Source organism: Aethalodelphis obliquidens, unplaced genomic scaffold, assembly GCF_003676395.1.
Source record: "Aethalodelphis obliquidens isolate GAN/ISIS:26980383/991018 unplaced genomic scaffold, ASM367639v1 scaffold3, whole genome shotgun sequence".
Lineage (NCBI taxonomy): Eukaryota > Metazoa > Chordata > Mammalia > Artiodactyla > Delphinidae > Aethalodelphis > Aethalodelphis obliquidens.
This window is the reverse complement of record NW_020837947.1, coordinates 42,391,808-42,416,129: the sequence shown is the minus strand read 5'-3', so window position 1 is coordinate 42,416,129 and position 24,322 is coordinate 42,391,808. Positions and strand designations below refer to the sequence as shown.

At 39.8% G+C, this 24,322-nt stretch overlaps 1 protein-coding gene across 5 annotated transcripts in view; it reads left to right on the top strand.

Moving 5' to 3' along the window:
• DCBLD1 (discoidin, CUB and LCCL domain containing 1) overlaps positions 1-24,322 on the top strand; it is a 68,859-nt gene that overhangs the window by 5,029 nt on the left and 39,508 nt on the right. For all 5 annotated transcript variants that reach the window (XM_027087835.1, XM_027087818.1, XM_027087810.1 and 2 more), the window contains exon 2: positions 18,259-18,471. In XM_027087835.1, the coding sequence (XP_026943636.1) occupies positions 18,259-18,471 (213 nt within the window). The remainder of the gene's footprint in view (positions 1-18,258; positions 18,472-24,322) is intronic.

Below are 24,322 nucleotides of genomic sequence, written 5' to 3'. Positions count from 1 at the left end.
ACGGAGTAATTTTGCCTTTTTGCAACTGAAGAGTCGTGTTGATGTCATCTTCCAGATGTTCATTCTCTGCTTTGTATATAAAATTTAAAAAATGGTTGTTTGTCCTGGGGGTGCAGGAATGGGAGAGACTTAACTGATGAGGAAAAAAAAACACATGGTGATTTTTAACCCAATGTGGAAATGAATTCTAACTATGACCCCTAGTATGCTGGATCCGGAACCAGCTGCCAAACTTGCCTTTCAGTGGGAGTTGAAGAGGATGGGGGCGGGGTGGCGGGGAACGGGAGGCAAATAGAAGGAAAGGCTAAGCTTTGTGAGAGCAAAATGAAACAGAGCTTTTTTATTCACCACCAGCACCGGTTATAGTACCTGGCTGATAACAGGCTCCAGATAACTATTTCCTGAGTCGGTGCATGAATGCTTGTGGCTGAGGTTTGAGCGAATGAGGTGAAGGGTAGTAGTCACTAAAGTGTTTTAAACAGAAATTGCATACATGACTATTGTGATGTCTTCAGACACACCGTACATGTATTCAAGAAAATAGCTAAATTCAACTCTGAAAACAGTTGGGAATCTCAGAGACTCCTTTCCAGGTAATACCAGCACAGCTGCCATAAGTTAGGTGCTGGCCATCTTGAAAATAGAGGAGCAGGTGGTCTTTGGTCCCCTAAGATCTGCAGGTGCTTATACATTGAGGGCATCAGGGCCCTGCTTTACCTTGAAGATCACTTGAGGACAGTGTTTAGGCATTTGTGACATTAGCACTGTGTTGAGCCATATAGTCCTGTAAGCCTTGACTGTTTAATGCCATTTCTGTTTAATCTTAATCTAGTTTTCATAAACTATCTCCTTGGGTGTTCTAATACCCCATATTTGCAGAAATGTCTTTGTCTTATGTTGATATATGCTTACATATGGTCATTTTCATTTTATACGGCTCCATTTCATGACTGAGAGTGTTTAGTGGATGTTCCTAGAGGTTATGTGTAAATGATTTTTATGGAGCACTCTATTCTTTTTTTCTAAAATTTTTTTATTTTTGGCTGCGTTGGGTCTTTGTTGCTGTGCACGGGCTTTCTCTAGTTGCAGCGAGCGGGGGCTTCTCTTCGTTGTGGTGCGTGGACTTCTCATTGCGGTGGCTTGTCTTGTTGCAGAGCACTGGGCTCTAGGCGCATGGGCTTCAGTAGTTGTGGCACATGGGCTCAGTAGCTGTGGCTCGTGGGCTCTAGAGCGGAGGCTCAGTAGTTGTGGAGCACGGGCTTAGTTGCTCCGCGGCATGTGGGATCTTCCCGGACGAGGGCTCGAACCCATGTCTCCCGCATTGGCAGGCGGATTCTTAACCACTGCGCCACCAGGGAAGCCCAGCACTCTATTCTTGAAAAAAGAAAAAGGGAAAAAAAAACACCTTTATTTCACTATTATTTCTGACAGAGATCAGAAGTCCAGTTAAATTCAAAGTGCCAGTGCATAAAATTTCCTACAGGGAAGGTGGTAAACATCTTCGTGGGTCTCACTTAATTTTTAACAGGCTGAGTGGATTTAATTCAGCTTTCTTTTTTTTTTTTTTGCGGTACGCGGGCCTCTCACTGTTGTGGCCTCTCCCGTTGCGGAGCACAGGCTCCGGACGCGCAGGCTCAGTGGCCATGGCTCATGGGCCTAGCCGCTCCGCGGCATGTGGGATCTTCCCAGACCGGGGCACGAACCCGTGTTCCCTGCATCGGCAGGCAGACTCTAAACCACTGCGCCACCAGGGAGGACCCAGCTTCTTTTTTTATTGCTTTACAGAAGCAGATTGAAATGTGGTTGATTTCAGTCCAAAGGAGGAAACTTTTGAGACTTAATAGCCCATGGGCCCACTGGGACATGAGAGCTGTTTATTGAATTGCTCCCACTCCGAGGAGTTTAGAATGGAGGCTGCTTATGGTGAGAATTACATGGACCAAGATTTGCCTTTTTTTCCCCCTAGAAAGCCCCTGCTTTGCCAAGAGTCTAAAATAGAAGATAGCCAACTCTACAGATAGAGAAATGGTGCTGTACCTGCTGTTAGTGCTAGCTCAAAAGGGTCTAAAAATCTTTGAGACCCTCTTGCCTTTTGGGTAGGAAATTCTTTTTCCGCCCATCTTTCTTCTTCCTTTTCCTTTTTTTATCCTCTTTGCTACAGTTACTGTGCTATATTATTAAGATCTTCACAAACACACTGCTTTTCCCCTGAGGTATTTAAAGTATATTGAAGACTTCATGGCATTTCTACCCTAATATCTAATACTCAAGTCATATTTCCCCGTTAACCTTAACATGTCTTTTGGCTACTGGTTTGTTCAAACAAAGTCCACACATGGCAGTTAGTTATATTACGTCTCTTTAAGTCACTTTTGATCTACCACTGATCCCCACCCACATACATTTTATTTTCCTGCAAGGAAGTCAAATTCAATTGTCTGGTGACACAGCTCACATCCTAAACTGACTTACTGCTTCTGAGTGGTGTGTCTTTCTTTTACGTGCACCATCCCCTAAAGTATAAACCTGAATTAGACTTACAGATTTGATTAGATTCAGGCTAAGGGTTTTGGGTAAAAGTACCTCAAGGTGCCATGTACTGCTAATTGTATCACAACAAGATGCATATACTATTATTGTGATTATTATTGCCCCCCATTTCAGTGATGTTGAGAATGATCAGTGACTTCAGGAAGTGACAACTCAATCCATCCTTTATAAAGTTGCCTTTTCCTATATGACCTGGAAGTGGTCTGTGGGATAATAGTCTCTCGCTCACTCAGACTACTCTTCTCCATCGACATTTCACTCAATGGTTTAAGCATCTATTGATCATTGTTGTTTGCCCAATCAGATACTTTTTATGTAAATAACATTTTAAAACCTTACCTTCAAATATATATTTTTTATCAGGTGGTTTTTTGGGTTTTTTTTTTTTTTTTGCATCGAATTGAATTGAATTGAATCCCAACAATTCTGAGAGCTATTGAAGGAACTGAGATTCAGAGAGATTGAATCATTTACCCCAGATGCATTCACTTTATGTGCCTAAAGAGGGGGTCAGGTGCATGTTCTACAATTCTAAATGCCTTATGATGGTCTTCTGCCCCTCATCTTCAAGGGACGTTCATCCAGATGACATCAAGTTCAAGAAAAGAAGCCTTGGAGGAACACAATTTCAGGGGGTTATTTATGCAATAAAGTTTTAAATTAATAGCCTTTGGCTTCTCTTAGAGATGATTACACTTGCTACAGAAATATTAAGACTTTGAAAACTCCCAATTAGCAGCTGTTGTGCTTTAATCCACCGTGAGACATTTAGCAGTGCAGAATACAGAATGTGCAAAGGCCATACAATTTTCAGGACCATGCAACGTGATATGAATTTCATGATTTATTTATTTTTCTCTCAACTCTTATGTTTCGTACCTCATTCGATGAATGATAAAATGCCATCTCTTACCCAGCTGATATTTGCTATTTTCTGGTTAGTCAACATTGATTGCTTTTTCCTTACATGTGGTACGTACATGTATGTTCCCACAAACCTTCTCATCCTATTTCATTGTGTATTTTTCATTCTGTGCTCAGATAATTCCTAAATTGACGCTCTTGTCCAGGTGTTAGAAACGTCACTCTGGCTTAAATATAGATCCTGAAATTTATTACTTTCTGTCCTGGATATATAAATGAAATCGAGAGTAAAAATGTATCAGAGAATTGAAAATACAGATGTGTTCCAATTTTAGGAATAGATATTAAAGTAAAACCATACAAAACTGGTATCTCAAGGATTTTTCATTTTTAAGAAAATTCACTGCAAGATCCCTCCTAATAATGAGGGCCCTTTAGTCTCCTGCTACTCAGAGTATATCTTAAAAAGACTAGCAGAAGAGACATTACCAAGAGACTTTTGGACATGCAGAAATCTCAGACCTTGCACATTAGCAAGATCCCCGGGTGGTTGCTGTACCCACTGAAGTTTGAGAAGCAGCACTTGAGTCTACTGACCCTTCATTTACAGAGCAGCTTTTAGGAGCTCCATTGGTGCGAAGCAGAGAATAGCCTTTGTGGGAAGTAAACTAGCCGCCTCTCAGACTATTCCTTTAACAGGCTAGTAAAAAGCACTTACTTAAATGATTAAAAACAGAGAGTGGTGGAATTCCTCATAAGTTTTACAAGAAACCCTGAATTAAATATGGCTCTCTTCCTCATGTTAATTTCAAGACCAAAAGAGTAGGGCTATAAATAAATAATCGTAATGTGGGTTTTAATGCCGGTTGTGCTGGCATTAAAACCCTGGTAGTGTGATCTTGGGCAGTTCCTGAAATCTCTCTGCTCAGTGTTCTCACTTCTGAAATGGGTGACTTCAGCAATTGCCACCTCAGTGCTTGAGTTTCATGGGGTCTGAAGTCCGACAGGTGAGGTTCAGATGCCTGCTCCGCCGCCAGGGCTGATTACTCAGCTTCTCAGAGCCTCAACTTCTTCACACATAGAGCAAGGACAATAGGAAGGACATGTGGTAAAGAAAGGGTGCTGTGGGCTTCTTGGGCTGTATTGGAAATGTCCTGTCTTATAAGCTATGGGGTGTATTCTTGGATGTTTGAGATAGTACTCTTTATACACAGCTATCTGTATGTCCGCATGTGTGTATGAAATGTTTCATAATTTTTAAAAAGGAAACTAATAATATCCATCAAATATGATTGTCCTGAAGGTTAAATAAGATAATATAAAGTCCCTTAGAACACTCAGTATCTGTCACCTTTTACAATAAATGGTTGGTTAGTAAGAGCACTTTCACAATTAATTTTATGATTTTTTTCCTGTTCCAATAACTTTTTGGTTCTTATTAATTAAAAAAAAATCTGTCAAAGTGAAAATATCTGTGTATATGAGGGAGCAAGAGAGAAACATTTAAAGTTTTACTTTTTAAAAAAAATTATTGAAGTATAGTTGATTTACAATGTTGTGTTAATGGCCGTACAGCAAAGTGATTCGGTTATACATATATATATATTCCTTTTCATATTCTTTTCCATTATGGTTTATCACAAGATATTGAATATAGTTCCCTGTGCTTTACAGTAGGACCTTGTTGTTTATCCACAGTTTTGACTTCTAAAGCTCAGATGAACTTTGTCTGTACTTGGTAATGTTGGAATTTTTGGACGCCAAGAGAAAAGTCAACATCCAGTTACACATATGTGAATATTGGTGATATGCATATTTAACATGGAACCAAGGTTAGAAAATACAGCACATTGTAGAGACAGGAAGGATTGCTCGCATTTGTCCTCAGCTTCAGCAGTTGCAACGTAGACATGACATCAACATCCTGACATTATTAATAAAGGTCAGCAGCCACTTTTCTCCAACTTCCGTATCCTGAGCATCTATTCAACAGGGATAACACAGTCATCTAAGACTTGTTTTGCTTTACAAACAAGGGGTTTGTTTTGTTTGGTTTGGTTTTACATTTTTATCTGTGAAATTAGGACACTTCTCTCAAACAACGTGTCCAGTTTGTTGCCAATTCCCCTTGTAACTTAAGCACTTGTAAGTTAATCACAACAGTGGCAAGTCTTGCTTTTGAATATCAGTGACAGGTTACAGTTTCAGTGTCCATTTTTTAGAGCTCTAAAGACCGAAATCCACCTCTCCACATCTGATCTTTGATCCCGGAAGCCCTGTTTTGGGATCTCTCTGTGCACCCCCCTTTTGTGAGCCCAGCCCAGGAGTTGGCCAGTGTGTCCCACAGAACACTGCTCCCAGGAGATGCCCATTGAGCATGCATCCTCCTTTAAAGTTTCACATGCACTGCAAGGGCTTTGAGATGTCCTGTGGTGAAGAAAAAGGCGGGTTTCTGGAAGCTTATTTGCCATTTTTTGGCAACAAGGGTGTGATCTCTTTGTAAGCCTTCTAAGGACTGAGGGATCCAGTGCCTGTTTTGGGAGATGCTGAGCTAGCAGCTAGTGGCCCTAGATAAATCTTGGGGAATGAATTCTGGTTAGACTTCCCAGCAGTTTTGAGCACTTAACACACACAGCCTCATTCATCTTTACCACGCCCAGTTTTGGGTGGTCATTTTGGAGATGGGGAAGATTGATACAAAATAGGTAACTTCTTAGAATCGTAGAGCCAATGAGTGAGGGAATTTAGAAGAAGTCAGCTAATTCAAAGCAATATTCTTGATACTTTAATATGTGTAGTATTTTTAAAATAGAAATATAGTAGTTAAAATGTATTGAATCTCACTGTATGCTAGCCTCTATGCTCAGCGCTTTACTAGCATTATATTATTTAATGCTCCTGTGAGTTGGGCACTATCATTATCTCTATATTACAGATGATGAATTGACGATTAGAGAGGTAAAGGGACTCACCCAAGCCCACACAGCTCCCAAGGACACAGGAACCCAGTGTCATAACCATTGTGCTCTGTCACCTCCCAAGTATATGGAAATAGTTTATGAAGTTAGAAGCCGACATGTGTGCAACCCTCTTCCCCCACATCCACAGCCCTTTCAGTGATCGTTTTTCCTTTTCATAGACTGGAGAGTGACCAAGAACTATAGAATTTTCACTGATTTTACTTATAGCATATTAAAGAATAGCATTAAACAAGGTTTTGAGATTTTTATATCCATTGGGCATAAATGATGCTTTTTAATATGTTAATATTAAAATCATTGATGTCTTTGCACACTGATGGAAATAGTCTCCCATTATGTAGGGACTCTTGGATAGGACCTCTTGAAATGATTTGTTTAATTTTCATGCATTCAAATTGATTTGTTTTAAGTGGGTTTTTTTAGCTGATAGGAAACACTGTGTTGTAGCATCTATTTTATACACAGTGATAATAAGGTTTAAAGAGATTCTAAGTTTTGCAGAACAGTTTTGCAGAACTTGGTCATGTGCTTCTAGTCTATAGCTGTGACTATTATCCATTTTCCTTTCAGGAAAACTAAAGATTTTGAATAATTGAAGTTTTACCATCATAACTTTCTGTTTTACTCGTTTTATTCTCACATAGAATAAAAAGGCTCTCCTGCCCCTGTGCTTCCATTCCTTTCCAGGCAGTGAAAAAGTTAAGCATAACTGGAGAAGAACAACATTTATAAGAGAGGATGGCTGACAGTGAAATTAGTAATAGCTTGGGAAAGCTGTTCGCCTTACCATCAGACAAAGAGCTCTGTAGTAATTGCAAGCTCCCTTTTGTGGTTGAAAAGATTGTAGTCGTCAAGAACTCACTTGATCTCAGAAATGGGAAGAAATTTTCTCACACCCACACATGGGTAATGGTGTATGTGTTGAGACCTGTTGTAACTTGAATATTAGGAAGAGCAAGGATACAACTGTAATTAAATCATGTTTCTAGAAGTGGTTTCACTCGTGATATTTTAGAGCACTATTTTCCGAATTGCAGCTTGTGACCCATTTGTAGGCAGTCAGTTCATCTGGCACAGCCAGCACGCTTTTAACTTAAAAATGAAATGGGATAGAACAGAAAATATCACAGTGCATTACATATAATAAAAAGTATTGGGCTTCCCTGGCGGTGCAGTGGTTGAGAGTCCGCCTGCCGATGCAGGGGACACGGGTTCGTGCCCCGGTCCGGGAAGATCCCACATGCCGCGGAGCGGCTGGGCCCATGAGCCATGGCCACTGAGCCTGCGCGTCCGGAGCCTGTGCTCCGCAACGGGAGAGGCCACAACAGTGAGAGGCCCGCGTACTGCCAAAAAAAAAAAAAAAAGTATTGTAACATTAGATTTTTGTTTGTTATTTACGTGGGTGTATGCATGTGTGCTTGCTTAGGTTGTGATGAGAAATCTATATTCTAACTATGGGTCTTCAACAAGTTTGAAGGTTGCTGTCTTGTTCTGTGGACTAGTCAATAATCTTAAATATATTTTTGTACTAGTTGTTTTACTTCAAATAATTTTCCAGGTGCAATTAAGTTTAAAAAATTTTTCAAAACCTAAATCATTCTTTGTAGTATTGCAGAACTTAGTCCATATCAAATATATCTTAATTTCACTTTGCTGTTAGTGGAATGTGACTACTTATCAAAGGGAAGTAGTCTTTTAAGGAAGTTATTGTTTTCCTTTCTTAGTGGCTGGAATTTGAGTAGACTAAATAAATGGTTGACTCGTGTAGACAAGCATCTGGGGATTTGTTTTAAGCTTATTTAGAAAATACCTTGTATATCCATACTTCCTAAATAGCTGAGGTAAAAGTCTGGAAGATAAATGCATATCCATTCATTTCAGGCATTTGGGGGAACAGATAATGAGTCCATTGGACCTGTCACTTTACTCTCAGGAATTACTTGTTAACTTACGTCTCTCTCCCCTTGACTGTGATCTCCTTCAAATGGGAACTGCATTATCCTAAATTTCGAGCTGTTTGTTGAGTAAGTTTTTAATGCCAGTTTGGGTATGTTGGTTTAGAGACTTCTTCCCATCTGCATACCTTAAGACCAACGCTGAAAGTAGCCTTTAATGTTACAAAGCACATTAGGTGGATTTGGTAGTTTTAATCATATTAGTTTTCTGGTTTATGTATAATGTATTCATACTATAGAACATTTAGAAAACTAATATAAATAAAATGGAAATCAATTCTAATCCCACACCATAAAAATATACAGTTTAAACCTTTTTTCCTTCATATCTATGTATGTGGTCTATATTCTGTTTTAAAATTAAATCGTTTTCTAAAACATGGCCTCAACTTTTCCTTAATATCAATCTGCTCGGAGGTGTCATAGTCTGACTCTTTTCTAATTTAGGTTGTTTCCAAATGCTCAGAATTAAAATGCTTAAATTTGGGGTAGAGATCACCTGGGGAGTTATAAAACATTAATGAGTACTTGCAGCTTTTTCCAAAATCTAAACTTCCTCCGTCCAGTTTAATTTCTGTAAGTTGTTTTGAGGAGGTGGTGCGTCAGTCTCACAAACCAGCTATGGCTCCAAGCAGACCCCAGGGCCCATTGTGGACCCTTCAACTGTTCTACAGGGGGAGAAGCTTCCAGTCTGAGGAGAGGAGGAAATGATACACAGTTTAGTCATCATGTGCTTTGGCAATTAAATTACAGTTCAAAGGGAGAAGATGATAAATGCTGCATGGTAGCCACTTGTGAAGAGTAGACAAGTTCCCTGTGGCCAAACTTCTTCCATCCCACTTCTTGCCATGTTCCCCCCTTGATGGTAGGTGGTGACAGTTCAGTGTCCCTGTCGCCTCCCACTACTGCATCACCGCGGCTCACTGCCCTTGAGTCCTCAAGGAGCTTAACCGTAAAACCAAGATTGTATTTTTTTGCCTTCAAGATTGACCTTTATTTCTTTTCACTTTAATTAAAAAAAAAACAAAACAAAACACTGTGAACCCTCATCATCCAGCTATGGTAACCATCAACATTTCCCCGTCTTTTTTACTTATTTTCCTCTCTCCCTTTTTTTGTTGAAGTATTTTATGGCAAATCCCAGACCACATGTCGTCATGTCATTTCAGCCCTACAAATGTCAGTAGGCATCCCTAAAAGTAAAGACATTTTCTCACACAACCTCAATACCATTATCACACCTAAAAAAGTGAATAATACTCCCCTGATATTATTTAATACCCCACTTATCTTTTTTAAAATTAGCATTGGTATTTATTAGTGTAAATATATTGCATTTGAAAATCCAACTTTTTTTAAGTTGAGGTATAGTTGATTTACAATGTTTCAGGTGTACAGCAAAGAGATTGTTATATATTCTCTTTCAAGTTCTTTTCCATTATAGGTTATTACAAGATATTGAATATAGTTCCCTGTGCTATACAGTATGACCTTGTTGCTTATTTGTTTTATATGTAGTAGTGTGTATCTGATAATCCCAAACCCCTAATTTATCCCTCCCCACCACTTTCCCCTTTGGTAACCATAAGTTTGTTTTCTATGTTTGTGAGTTTATTTCTGTTTTGTAAATAAGTTCATAGGTATCATTTTTTTAGATTCCACATGTAAGTGATACCATATAGTATTTGTCTTTGACTTACTTCACTTAGTATGATAATCTCTAGGTCCATCCATGGTGCTGCAAATGGCATTATTTAATTATTTTTTATGACTAGTGATATTCCATTATATATATGTTTACATACACACACCACATCTTCTTTATCCATTCATGTGTTGATGGACATTTAGGTTGCTTCCATGTCTTGGTTATTGTAAACAGTGCTGCTATGAACATTGGGGTGCACGTGTCTTTTTGAACTAGCATTCTCGTCTTTTCAGGATGTATGCCCAGGACTGGGATTACTGGATCATGTGGTAATTCTATTTTTAGTTTTTTGAGGAACCTCCATCCTCTTCTCCATAGTGGCTGTACCAATTTACATTCCCACCAACAATGTAGGAGGGTTCCCTTTTCTCCACACTATCTCCAGCATTTATTATTTGTAGACTTTATAATGATGGCCATTCTGACAGGTGTTAGGTGGTACCTCATTGTAGTTTTGATTTGTATTTCTCTAATAATTAGCTAAGTTGAGCATATTTGCATGTGCCTGTTGTCCATCTATATGTCTTCTTTGGAGAAATGTCTATTTAGGTCTTCTGCCCATTTTTTGACTGGGCTGCTTTTTGTTTGTTTGTTTGTTTTGATACTGAGCTGTATAAGCTGTTTGTATATTTTGAAAATTAAACCCTTCTGGGTCACATCATTTGCAAATATTTTCTCCCATTCCGTAGGTTGTCTTTTCATTTTGTTGATGGTCTCCTTTGCTGTGCAAAAGCTTTTTAGTTTAAGTAGGTACCATTTGTTTATTTTTGCCTTTGTTTCCATTACTCTAAGAGATGGATCAAAAAAGAATATTGCTGCAATTTATGTCAAAGAATGTTCTACCTATGTTTTCCTCTAGGAGTGTTCTTACATTTAGGTCTTTAATCCATTTTGAGTTTATTTTTGTATACGGTGTTAGAGAATGTTCTAATTTCATTCTTCTACTTGTAGCTGTCCAGTTTTCCCAGTACCACTTATTGAAGAGACTGTCTTTTCTCCATTGTATATTCCTGCCTCCTTTGTCATAGATTAATTGACCATAAGTGTGTGGGTTTATTTCTGGGCTTTCTATCCTGTTGCATTAATCTATGTGTCTGTTTTTGTGCCAGTACCATACTGTTTTGATTACCGTAGCATTGTAATATAGTCTGAAGTCAGGGGGTGTGATTCCTCCAGCTCCATACTTCTTTCTTAGGATTGTTTTGGCTATTCAGAGTCTTTGGTGTTTTAAAATTTTAAACATACAAATTAAAAAATTTTTTGTTCCAGTTCTGTGAAAAATGCTACTGGTAATTTGATAGGGATTGCACTGAATCTGTAGATTGCCCCCAGTTATCTTTTTAAAATGGTTTCGTAAGATTGGTTTTTCAAGTCATGGTCCAAATAAGATTCATGTGGTTGTTGTGGTGTTTAAATTTCCTTTAATCTAAAATAAACACTTTTTTTTTTACACACACACACACACACACACACTGTATTTTATTTTTACAAGAGATAAATAAACTGACACCAAGCATTGTAAATGGATGACCACAACAAAAGCAACAATAATTGCAGTTACCAAACACGAAACACACTCATACTATGTCATAATATTGACATTCAGTCCAGTAATCCTCCACTGTAACAGCTCCTTTACTTTGCAGTGGAAATTGACTTGTATATTTTTTTGCCTCTGAGTCCTTGTGGGATTTTTTTTTTCCCAAACAAAAAGTCATAAAAATTATAATCATCCTCATCAGTTCACTCAGTCCCATGTAATTAATTTTTTTTATCTTGATCTTTTGTTAGCACTTTTTTTTTTAAAAAAAATGTTGGGGGTAGGAGTTTAGTTATTTATTTTTGCTGTGTTAGGTCTTCATTTCTGTGTGAGGGCCTTCTCTAGCTGTGGCAAGCGGGGGCCACTCTTCATCGCAGTGTGCGGGCCTCTCACTATCGCGGCCTCTCTTGGTGCGGAGCACAGGCTCCAGACGCGCAGGCTCAGTACTTGTGGCTCATGGGCCTAGTTGCTCCGTGGCATGTGGGATCCTCCCAGACCAGGGCTCGAACCCGTGTCCCCTGCATTAGCAGGCAGATTCTCAACCACTGTGCCACCAGGGAAGCCCCTGTTAGCACTTTTATGAATTCATCAGTTTTCCATTAGAGTTCTGAAAATGCTTATTCATTCAGTTCAGCAGTATAGTCAGTTACCAGAAACCTGTACTTGTCAGTCTTTTCCATGAATTCCTTGAAGATGAAACCCTTTTATAAGAACATTTTTGCAAAAGCATCAGAGTACACCCAGAACTGTCTGTAAATGACAAAAAACTTAAAAATGACCACAGTTAAAGATTTGATGAGGGCTTCCCTGGTGGCGCAGTGGTTAGAGTCCACCTGCCAATGCAGGGGACGCGGGTTCGTGCCCCAGTCCTGGAAGATCCCACATGCCGCGGAGCGGTTGGGCCCGTGAGCCATGGCCGCTGAGCCTGTGCGTCCGGAGCCTGTGCTCTGCGACGGGAGTAGCCACAACAGTGAGAGGCCCGAGTACCGCAAAAAAAAAAAAAAAAAAATTGATGAAAGTTCATAATAATGCAATTGACAAGGAAATTTAGTTATTTCTGAGATATACATTTTAAAGTAATAACTAGAATTATGACTTATGACATTATACCAGATCATATAAGAGTTTTAGAAATTTCATTTAATGTCTGAAACATTTATATTAACATATTTCCATACAAATAACCCAAAGAAAGTTTAGTATTAGTTGTTCTTTTGTTTGTTTTTTTATACTGCAGGTTCTTATTAGTCATCACTTTTATACACATCAGTGTATACATGTCAATCCCAATCACCCAATTCAGCACACTACCATCCCCACCCCACCGTGGTTTTCCCCCCTTGGTGTCCTACGTTTGTTCTCTACATCTGTGTCTCAACTTCTGCCCTGCAAACGGTTCATCTGTACCATTTTTCTAGGTTCCACATACATGCGTTAATATACGATATTTGTTTTTCTCTTTCTGACTTACTTCACTCTATGACAGTCTCTAGATCCATCCACGTCTCAACAAATGACTCAATTTCGTTCCTTTTTATGGCTGAGTAATATTCCATTGTATATATGTACCACAACTTCTTTATCCATTCGTCTGTTGATGGGCATTCAGGTTGCTTCCATGACCTGGCTACTGTAAATAGTGCTACAATGAACATTGGGGTGCATGTATCTTTTTGAATTATGGTTTTCTCTGGGTATATGCCCAGTAGTGGGATTGCTGGATCATATGGTAATTCTATTTTAGTTAAAATAAACACTTTTTAAAACGTTTCTTTATACAATTCGTTGTTGAAGAAACTGGGTCAGTTGCACCTAGAATATCACCTGGATTCAGCTAATGATTTCCTTGTGGTGTCAATACACTTGTGTTTCTACCCCTTGTGTTTCCTGTAAACTGAAGTTAGACGTAAAGGCTTGATGAGATTCAGAGTCAATTATCAATTCAAATGTTTTGGTTTTTGGCAAGAGTGCTTCATAGGTGTTGGTATGCAGAGCACATTTTATCCTAGCAGGAGACTTGTAATATCTGATTTTCTCACTTGTAGTCATGCTGAGATCCATTAATAAGTTTAGATGGTGACCTGCCTGATCCTTTCATTTTAAAGTTTTTCCTCTTGTAAAGCAACTATACTCCAATAAAAATTAATTAAAAAAAATAAAGTTCTTCCTCAACCTTCTACCCAAAGGTTTTCCATCTATTTGTGACCATTGCCAGATACATCTTATTAGGGAGCTGTTCATTTTAATAGACAGATGTTGTGAAAGTATCTAAAAAGAGGTCTGGTAGGGCATCAGTGCAGGTGGTTTTCCAAAATTAAACACAAATACAGTTGTGTTACAAAATCAAAGAGATGACAAAAATGCTTTTAAAATCCTAGAACTAGATCATCTTGGAATTGTCATCTGGTATGTACCACTGGTTGAGTAGCCTTAAGGAAAGTCATATACATCTTGTCTTCTCATCTGTAAACTGGGGCATATATTATGAACCTCCCCAGACACAACACCCTACGCTCTTTAGACAAATGTGAGAACTTGGTTAATGGATTTAGTACACAGAGATTTTAGAATAAAAGTGGCCTCCTTTATTTGTTGTCATTTCCATGGTGATCTTTTTAATGCAAGCTTGTATAAATTCTTTAATTAAAAATAATTTAAGTAGAAGATCACAAAATCCAAAAAGTATAAAATAGAAAGAGCCCCTTCATTTTCACCCCCTGCCAGGAAAACTTAACCAGACTGACAGATTTTTTTAACTAAATGTTTTATTCTGAGATAATCATAGATCACATGCAGCTGTAAAAAATAATACAGAGTGATGTTGTGTACCCTTACCTGGCTTCCCCTGTGATAGCATCTTGCAAAGCTATAGTATAATATTACAACCATGATATTGATGTTGATACATTACATATGGAACGTGGACTGGTAGATTTTTACATAACTCTTGTTGTCTTTCTTGTCAGTGTTTCTTAATTAGAGTTGGGCTCTGAGTTAAGCTACAAAAGTGTTAGGATGAGGTCGTGGAAATAGTGCTTCTCTGTTGTTTTCAATTGCATGCATATGCCTTATTGAGTATATGATACCATAGGCATTTTCTCTCCCTAGGCATTTTCCATTTGCTCTTTGGCATATTTCTAGTTCTTTTTTTCCCTCAGCTTTATTGAGATATAATTGACATATGACGTTGTGTAAGTTTAAGTCTACAGTGCATTGGTTTTATACATTTATGTATTTCAAAGTTATTTAACACTAGCATTTGCTAACACTGCTATCACCTCACGTAATCACTGTTTCCTTTTTGTGGTGAGAACATCTAAGATCTACTCTCCTAACAACTTCCAATTATATACTGTAATATTGTTAACTATATCTAGTCCTTTGAAGTCATCAAAACTGTGGAAAGACAGTAGGTTGAAAATTCCTGATGTCATTAGTACCCAGGGAATAAGTTTATTATATTAGTGCTTGCCACAGCAGACTCCATAAGTAGTCTTCCATAGGCCGGAGTGAAATTGCAACTTCTGATGACAGTTTGCTTTGTAATAAATTAGGACTCAGCCGTTCCTTTCAGGTTTTTTGGCAGAAGAAAGACCTAGTTTCATCCTGATAGTTAATGGAAAGGGCAGCTTCTCCACATCTGAGCCACAGTTCCCCACGTAAAGTAAGGATGGGAGTGTTGAAGACTTAAACCTGCTCACATTCTGCCAGTGTCGCTGGGTGAGATGAGTTTCCTCTTGGGCGTTAGAGTAGAAGGCATTGAAAAGAAGCATAATTACAGGCTTGAATAAAAGTGACACCCTGGAATTTTCCTTTGTCATGACATGTCGCTTAAAACTTCGAATACAGTAATCATGTGTGGGCTGATTCACCTGTAACTGAGCCTCATTTTATGTCTAGGGATGTTTTCTAGGAAAAGATTTCACTTTCTTTTCTCTTATAAGAGCAGAATTTCATAGTACTAAGAAACGAGACATTTAAAGGTTTCACAGGTCATACCTTGGTGGCTTAGAGGGGGTTAGTTATGTGTATAATTATATGCATAGTTGTACACTAGTTACCCTAGTGTTCTTTCATCAGGGTGCTCCAAGTCACTGCCTCCTAAGGTTGGGCAAGTCTTAGAAACGAGTTACAGGACCTTGTGGGGAGCTAGGGCGTTTGTCTCCTTTAAAGGGGCAGCCACCGCCTTCAGCCCTGTGAGAACACCTGCTGGTATGATTGCCCTGTCTTCCAGTTTCCAAGAGAAATTGTCAATTGGATTTTTTTTTTTTTTTTTACAAAAGCCTTTAAGAGCAGGTAAATCATTCTAAATTTAAATCAAAACCCCTATGTGCTTCTGCACCGTATGCTTCACTCTAGTATAATTTTCATTTAATTCTCAACAATTTGGTACTTACTGCCAGAGAGCCCAAGGAATATAGTTATCACCTCAAACTTAAGAACCAAACTTACAACCTTTGTCCCCAAACCTGCTTGCCCTCTGGGCTTCCCTTTCTGTCATATTAGCCTCAGTGTTCCCATCATTTCTGGACTCAACGTCTCAACGTTTTTTAATTTTTTTCTCCTCTTGTCTTTCCCACTATAATTAACCGAAACCCGAGCCTGTTGGTTTTTTCTTGTGAACCCCCTGTTTCTCTTTCCCTTTCCATTCCAGCCACCCCGTTCCTAGCCCTCCTACTGCCCTTCTGAGGCAGATTCTCCTGCATCCTAGTTCCTGTATCGAAACTTTTTCTAATACCTCTTTCATTATCTCCCTTCTCAAAAACCTCTGTGGACCCCTATTATAGCCTACTGTATAAATTCCCCAACTTCTGCCTGGACCTCCAGGTTTCAGAGTAGTTTTATCTTAGCTGTCTATCTCCATTTCCCTCTGGTACTAACTCATTGCTCCTATAGGTCAACTCCCCCAGTGCAACCTCCCTGCTTGGAATCTTGTGAGAGTTTCTGCATAATGGGTGGGTCCTTGCCTGGAGCTTGACATCTGATTTGGGATAGATTCTGCAGTTTTCCCCAACCCCTTATTTTAACTAGACCCCCATGTCATTTGGGCTGCAAGCCTCAGGGCAAGAAGGAGGTAGAATAGAGGAAGACCCCAGATGAATCCTCTAGCAGGGACTAGCCTGGAGAAGGAAGAAGGCTGCCTTGGGCTTCAGATTCCCAGGATGCCCAAGTTGGGGCTTGTCCATAGGAGGCTTTGGGATGCCTTCTGTTACCACCTCAGAGAGTTCCTTCTCCAACAGACTTCTGCTTCCAGTGCAGGGCAAAAATTCTGGCTTTGTTTCTTTGAAGCCGTAGTAACCACAGGCATTTTGTACTTCGGACTTTGCATGCAGTGTTTGCTCCTAACCTTGCAGCCCACCCAGTTGTGCATGCTGTTAGATGTTTGGGTGATTAACCTGGTCACTTTAATATACTGGAACAACTTGTTGGTCAATTGATTAACTACCCTGTTCAGAAAGTCTTAAGAGAATTCCTTGTTTTAGTGAAGTAGTGAGAGTTCACTGGAATAGATTCTCTCTTGCCCTCTTTGGCCCTTTGTTTAAGCTCCTGCTATGACAGGGGCACCTAGTGTTGTAGTTATCTGAACATGGAACTCTCCCATTTCACTCTGAGTCCTGAGCAGCCATTGCTGCTTTTATGCGTCTCCAACAATGCCATGTCTGGCAGGTGGCAAGCACTCAATACAGTAGATCCTTGACGCTCATGATACATCTTGAGTCTATCAGGAACTTCCAAATCTGTGACTGTTACTAACTGAGATGTGCATGTCAGATGCTTGTTAGTCCCCAGTTGAATGACAGGCTCTTAAACAAAGTCCTCTCAGCATAGGCCTCAGAATCTACCAGGAGCATTTTGCATACCTGATCCCATTTAATCAGGACAGTGACCCCTGAAATGAGTAGTAGTAGTTTCTCGGTTGCAAATTATGTCATGACATTGGCTTGCTAGTAGACAAAACCACAAATGGCAAAGCTGCAAATGCCAAGGGCCCACTGTGCAAGTGTGGATGGGTAGATATCTGGATAGATGATTAGAAAAAGTAATTAGACTAAATGATGTGTTTGCAAAGGGCTTACCATGCTAATACATGAAACATTTTGATCAACAGTGTTCAGAAGATTAAACTGAGAAACGAGATGAAATAACCTGGAATAATAAATACGGTTTAATAATTCAATCCTTTTCTTTTCTTTTTTTATTTTTTTAGCTTTTCCCTCTCTCTCCAAAGAAGGAGTAGAATACCTAAGATGAAGATTATACTGGACGTTTTCAGTCCTCAGTAAAAATTAATTTCACTTACTTTTTAAATTTTTTTTTAGAAGATGTTGGGGGTAGGAGTTTATTAATTAATTAATTTATTTTTGCTGTGTTGGGTGTTCGTTTCTGTGCGAGGGCTTTCTCTAGTTGCGGCAAGCGGGGGCCACTCTTCATCGCGGTGCGCGGGCCTCTCACTATCGCGGCCTCTCTTGTTGCGGAGCACAGGCTCCAGACGCGCAGGCTCAGTAGTTGTGGCCCACGGGCCCAGTCGCTCCGCGGCATGTGGGATCCTCCCAGACCAGGGCTCGAACCCGTGTCCCCTGCATTAGCAGGCAGACTCCCAACCACTGCGCCACCAGGGAAGCCCTCACTTACTTTTTGTATTCTTTTTTTCTTTAACAGGTGATGGCTGTGGGCACATAGTGACCTACAAGGACAGTGGCACCATGACATCTAAGAACTATCCAGGGACTTACCCCAATCACACTATTTGTGAAAAGACGATCACAGTACCGAAGGGGAAGAGATTGATTCTGAGGTTGGGAGATTTGGATATTGAATCCCAGACCTGTGCTTCTGACTACCTTCTGTTCACTAGCTCTTCAGATCAATATGGTAAGAAAAGAGATCTAGGTTTCACTGAGCATGGGAAAATTTGAGATGCAGGGAGGAGGCACGTGGCACGCTCATCAGTGTTACAGCCTGGGAAGATCAGAAGAGGAACTTGCTCCTTGTAGACTCTCAGGGTAGCTCACGTGGATACACTTGTTTCATAAGCTGCACAAAAGACATCTGAGGAGATAGTAGCCTTGCGTGGGTCTCAGGAGCTTAGTTAGTTTATATCTTGTCGGGAAGACAATTGGAGATATATAGCATTTGGCTAAAACACCTACAGTTCATTCATTCGTGTGACAGCTGTTTACTGAACAGTGGTCATGTGTTCAAGTGCTCTGTGGAGTACTGGGTGGGATACAGCAGTGAAAAAACAAAGTTCCTCCTTTCATTGTGCTTACACTGGTAGAGGGGAGGGGGGAAAACAAACAAACAAATACATCTATAATAGGAGAGGCAGTGAGAAAGAAAAATAAGGAATAAGAAAAAGGAGTCATCCTAAGGTGATACCAAGTCTGATTCTGAGTGTGTTTGTGTTCAAATGAGATGGTCAGGAAGCCTTCTCCAATAAGAAGACATTTGAGCAGAGACCCAAATGGAGTGAGTGAAGGGACTGTACACATATGTCTGGGGTCAGTTTTCTGGGTAGGGGAAGGGCAAGTGCAAAGGACAGTTTTCAGAGTAACCTTCTGAAATTAAGCTTTTTGTGGTTTGGGGTGTGCTGTTAGCACACTGGTGTCTGAAATCACCGTTAGCACTAACCCTACAGCCCTTAGCCCAAGGAAACAACTTGGGTTTCGTGGATTAGAAGACAAAGACAGAACTTAAGTACAGATTCTTCTGAGATTAGAGACTTTTTGAAATTCTCTGTGTGTTACAACTTCAAAAATGATACAGGTTTTAAGCAAAACCCTGTCCTCCTGCTAGTTCTGTAGGTAATTTCTCTCAAACACACAGCTTTCAAGGCTGTCTTTACCTTCGCATCCAGAGCTTCCTCACTCCTCCCAGGGTGGAAGCCCAGACCAGTCCCGAGACTGTTCAGAGGTCTAAACCTATCTAGCCCCCATGGAGGAGAAAACTTAAGATTTATTTTTTTTTATCCCTCGGAATATTATCTGTATTTTAATGTTGGTTGAATTACTCTGACAGAGTAAAGATGGTTGATTTCATATAATTAGTTGCAACTTTTTAACTCCAGTTTGACTCAAATGGGAAAAATGAGAATTCCAGGGATGCTTACGGCCCTTGGGAACACTTACTGTTCTGTTAGCTCTGGTAATCGAATGTGTGGTAATTTATGGAGCCACTCTTCAGGGAATCCTTCATTGGCCAGGAAATTTCCTTCAGATTCAGAGGGCATTGAGTGTCAGAGCTCCTGTGTAAAACGCGAGGGAAAGTGCTGCAGGGCCAGAAACGGCTTTTCCACACTAGTCTCTGTGGGGAAGCATCTCCTTTTCCAAAAGATGAGCAGTTAATTCCACCTGCTGACAGAGCAGCAGCTAATCACCTCTGTTGCTCTGGGTCTCTCTCAGCTTGGGGGCTGAGGTGAGAACTAGAGAGGGGAGCAAATCGTCCTGAAACAGGATAAGAGAATGGATGTGGCTTTCCCACACCAAGGCGTCTACTCCATTGTCTTTGTTGTTGCAAATACACAAAAAGGAGGAAAAGCCTGGGATTAACTACATTTTAGGAGCTGGGTTACAAGGTGATCTTGGTTGGCCTCAGGGCACTCTAGTCCACATTTCCAGCTTCTTGAATTTTCAAGATTTAGACTCTTCACTAGGAAGTGAGTAATGAATTGCAATTCATTTCAATAAAGCCCAGTAAATTTGTTTTTCTCTTTAAATTTTTTCCTACATAGTTATGTTTGTCTTTTAAAAACAGAATATATACTCATTAAATAAGCATACTCATTGTATGTCAGGCACATGCTTGGCCTCACGTAGGTTTTCTGGAATCCTTACATCCACCCTGCAAGGTAAATATTATTAATTCCTTTTTACAAACAGGAAAACTGAGGTACAGTGAGTATTTTATTTTATTCTATTTTAGGAACATGCTGAAGATCACAAAGCTAGTTAAGGGCTGAAAGGAAAATTTATATCTATGTCTTTGTGGCTCTAAAACATCTGTTTCCAGATGTCTGTTCCTCTCCCAGTACCAACACCCAAAGAAAAACTCAGTGCCTTATCACCCTTCCCAGGTGGACCAGCCCAGTATTACATCATACAGCAATTTTGCCTAAAACACAGGTGTAGTTAATACTTCGGGTTGGGGATGTTCTTAAGATAAAATATTTAACGATGCTCAGAAGTTCTTTCTTTTGAGGCTACGTAAAAGATTCCCTGATCAGTCGTGTTAAGGCAGATCCAGCAGACAAGAATAACAGAAATTATCAATAAAAGGAATGCATGGAAAGGAAATTAGAATACTTCAATCCTATAAGCATATTTAAAAAGAAGTACATTCTAAATTTTCTTGTAGTCAGAACTACAGATTTTCTTTGTTAGGAAAATCTTTATTACATATAGGCTGAAAAAGTTCTATCTCAACCTGAGTAAAATTAATGTGCCCTTAAAAAAAAATTAAGTGGCTTAGGGCCAGATATAGCAGGTATACACATGCATATGTGTGTATTAGGGCCAGGTATAAGCAGGTGTACACATGCATATGTGTGTATGCTGCATATATATATTTGTGTCTTTTGTAGTTTTGAAGAGCATTCTGGGAGGAGCCACTTATTCATATATGTATACTTACAGTATTTAATCCAGTGACTTGAATGTAGTAGATACTCCGTGAATAAGTGGTTTTAAAAGTGAATTGGCAAATTCAATGGCGAGGAACCAGTTCAGTAAAACATGTAATACCTGCAATATTAAGCAGCTACTTGGTGAAAAGGCTATTAACATAGAAAGCTGCTTAGGATATAGTGTTAGGTAAAATGTGAATACACAGTAATGTCCTAATAATAGAAAAAAGCCTCTGAATAAAGTAAGACAGAACATAATTGTAGCAAAATGTTAGAAGGAGGACTTTAAAAGGTTCAACTCTGGGTATTGTTATATTTTCTCTCTACTCTCTGTTTTTTTCTCTAATAAACATACATTTCTTAAAAAAGTAGATTTTCTTTGCCCAAGAACACTAACTTTAGACCTGTATTTTAATTTAGTTAAAATAGTCCCCTGGTCACTTTGAACCTCCTGGAAGAGTGTATCATCTGCAGAGGAGAGAGAGAAGGAAGAGGGGGAGGAGTGCTTTGTTGGCCTGTGCAAGCTCAGGGAGTGTCCCTTCCTTTGGGACTGTTGCCCAGCTCCCTGGAGTGGGGAAGGCCCCTCTGCAGCCAGTGTGGCCACAGGACTGTGGAGGGAGGGTCTCAGGGATCCAAAGCGCTGTTGCCTGGGCCGGCAGTCGAGGGAAGTACCCACTGCAGTTCCCCCCGCGGGGACCATATGTTCTAGAGTACCTCCTGCAATTCCAGTATACAGGGCTCTAAAGGTGACATGTATGGCTGAAAGAGCTGAATAGTTTTGGTTTATCCAGCTCAGTTTTTTTCAATTAATGGCTAAAACCCATTGCCAAGAGATTTTAAGACTCAACACTATCAGACTTTTGAATGTGGAGTTAATGTTTGGAAAAAGAATAATGTTTTCTGGCATCCCTGTTTATAAGCTCTGCCAAGAGTGGACATAGTTGCAATGTGATTGCATTAACCATTGTGGATATGCTGAAGTTATATAGTTTTAATCCTTATGCAGTTCATTTGTAATGGCTCAGCCCCCCGTGCCGATTTTGTTTTAAATGTTTGGTTCATATACTTCGGGTGCTTTCATTCGTGGTAGCAAAACGTTTAATCCTATAAACAAGTGTGACCCACACCAGCTTTCACAGTGATCAAGCAAAATACACACCTGATCTCACTGATTGTTAAGAGACCTGATACAAATAAGATGGGGTTGATATTCTTCTGTTTCTCATATATGATAATGAGGGCTGATATTTCAGATTCAAACATCAGTTAAAAGAATGTACTTACATATATCTGTGGCTGAGTTAAGACACGGATTCTCCCTTTTAAAATACTCTTGAAACAGCCAGGATGCAGCAAAGTTGATAAACTATATCAACCTCACTTTGGAATATATGTTGCTTAAGAACAAAATAAGATTTTAAAGTTACTTTTAAACATAAACTTTTAAACGTATAAAAATTTTGGGCTGTAAACATATATACTGACTTTTAAGATCATGTGTACTAATATCCTGGCCAAAAATAATGTTTAAGAAGTATCATACTTTGATTAGTAGAGATTGTTCTCACTATAACTAAGGGTATTCTGCATTTTTGTTTAAGAGACCAAAGTAACAGAGCCTCCCTTCAAAAGAAACACTCATGTCCCTTTTCTGGTCTAGAATCCAATCAGGATCGTGAAGCACTTAGCTGTTGTATAGTAGTTCAGATTGCTGCTTTGGTACTGATTCTCAATCTCCTCCCTTTTATATTTGTGATGTAAAATAATAAGAGGTTAGTTATATAAAATATTAAAACATCTTGAACTTGGGGGAAGAGTAGGTGCTGATTCAGGCATTGTGTCATAACCAGTGTACCTACATTTAAACTATGAAACGTCTCACATTGATTTATGACACTGAAGAGGGAAGGCTATGAATTCATATTGAAGATCGTTATTCTCAACTTTAAAACTTGTTATGGACCCTCTAACCTTTACTGGTTAAGTTCCATTTCCAGTCTTACTGACCACAAAGAATTCATCCAGAGGTTTGTTTCTGTCATGACTGCTTTTGGGGATCCCAGAGAAACTGTCATTTCTGTTTCCTGATATTTCAAGAAGATTGACTCGGTCCCAGTTTTCCATGAAAGTTGATCTTCCCCCAGTGGGCAGAGTTTAGGGCTATTCCTAACCTGCTGGAGCAATCTCGGTGGGAGCCAGATACTGGTTCCTCGGGATCTCAGAGGACCTTGTTCTCACGTAGTTTCAGAGACTTCCCCGCCTAGGTCACTGTGGATCAATAACACCAGGCTGGCCTTCAGCATGGATTGAGATGAGCACTTCTGTTTCTATGCAGAGTTTTCACTTGGGCTTAAGAGTGCAGACTCTGGAATTAAACTGCCTGGCTCCAAATTCCTGCCGTACTACTCATTTTTTAATTACATGACCTTGAGCAAATTACTTAACTTTCTGTATCTCCGTATCCCCATCTTTAAAATGGGCAAAATGATAGTATCCGCCACATATGGGTGATTGAGGCACATGTATATATAACTTACAAGAATGATGTCTGGCACATAACAAGCATTCAGTAAATGTTAGCCACCATCATCACTCCCTCCCTACTCCCCTTCCTCCTCTTGCCCTTCCCCCCTTTCCACCCCCTCTTCCTCCCCAATGGCCTTGCACACAGTTCATTCTTTGTCTAAGATGTCTGAGAGCAGAGAACACATCGGTCCCTCTCAATACCCCGAGAACGCTCCTTCCACCCAGCAGAGGCTGAGTTGCGGCAGCACACCCCACCCTACCCATCCTGGTGCGTTCCTAGTGACCTAAAGTTACCCAAATCAGTCCAAGCCTGCGGCAGGGGTTCCCTGAGCCAGAAAGAGCTTCGTGGACAGATTTTCTCCATCCAGCTTCATGAGATGAGCCAAGAACCCATGTTCCCTAAGCCCATGGTACATTCAGTTTGGCTTTTTATTTTCACTGCCACCACCAGTCCACATCTTTGTATCTATTTCTTATAGAAAGAGCTTCCTGATTTTCCCCTCTCTCCTTTCACCAGTCTCCATTCCCTCCGGACCATCTACGATTATCTTGTTAAATATTGTTGTAATAATTTCT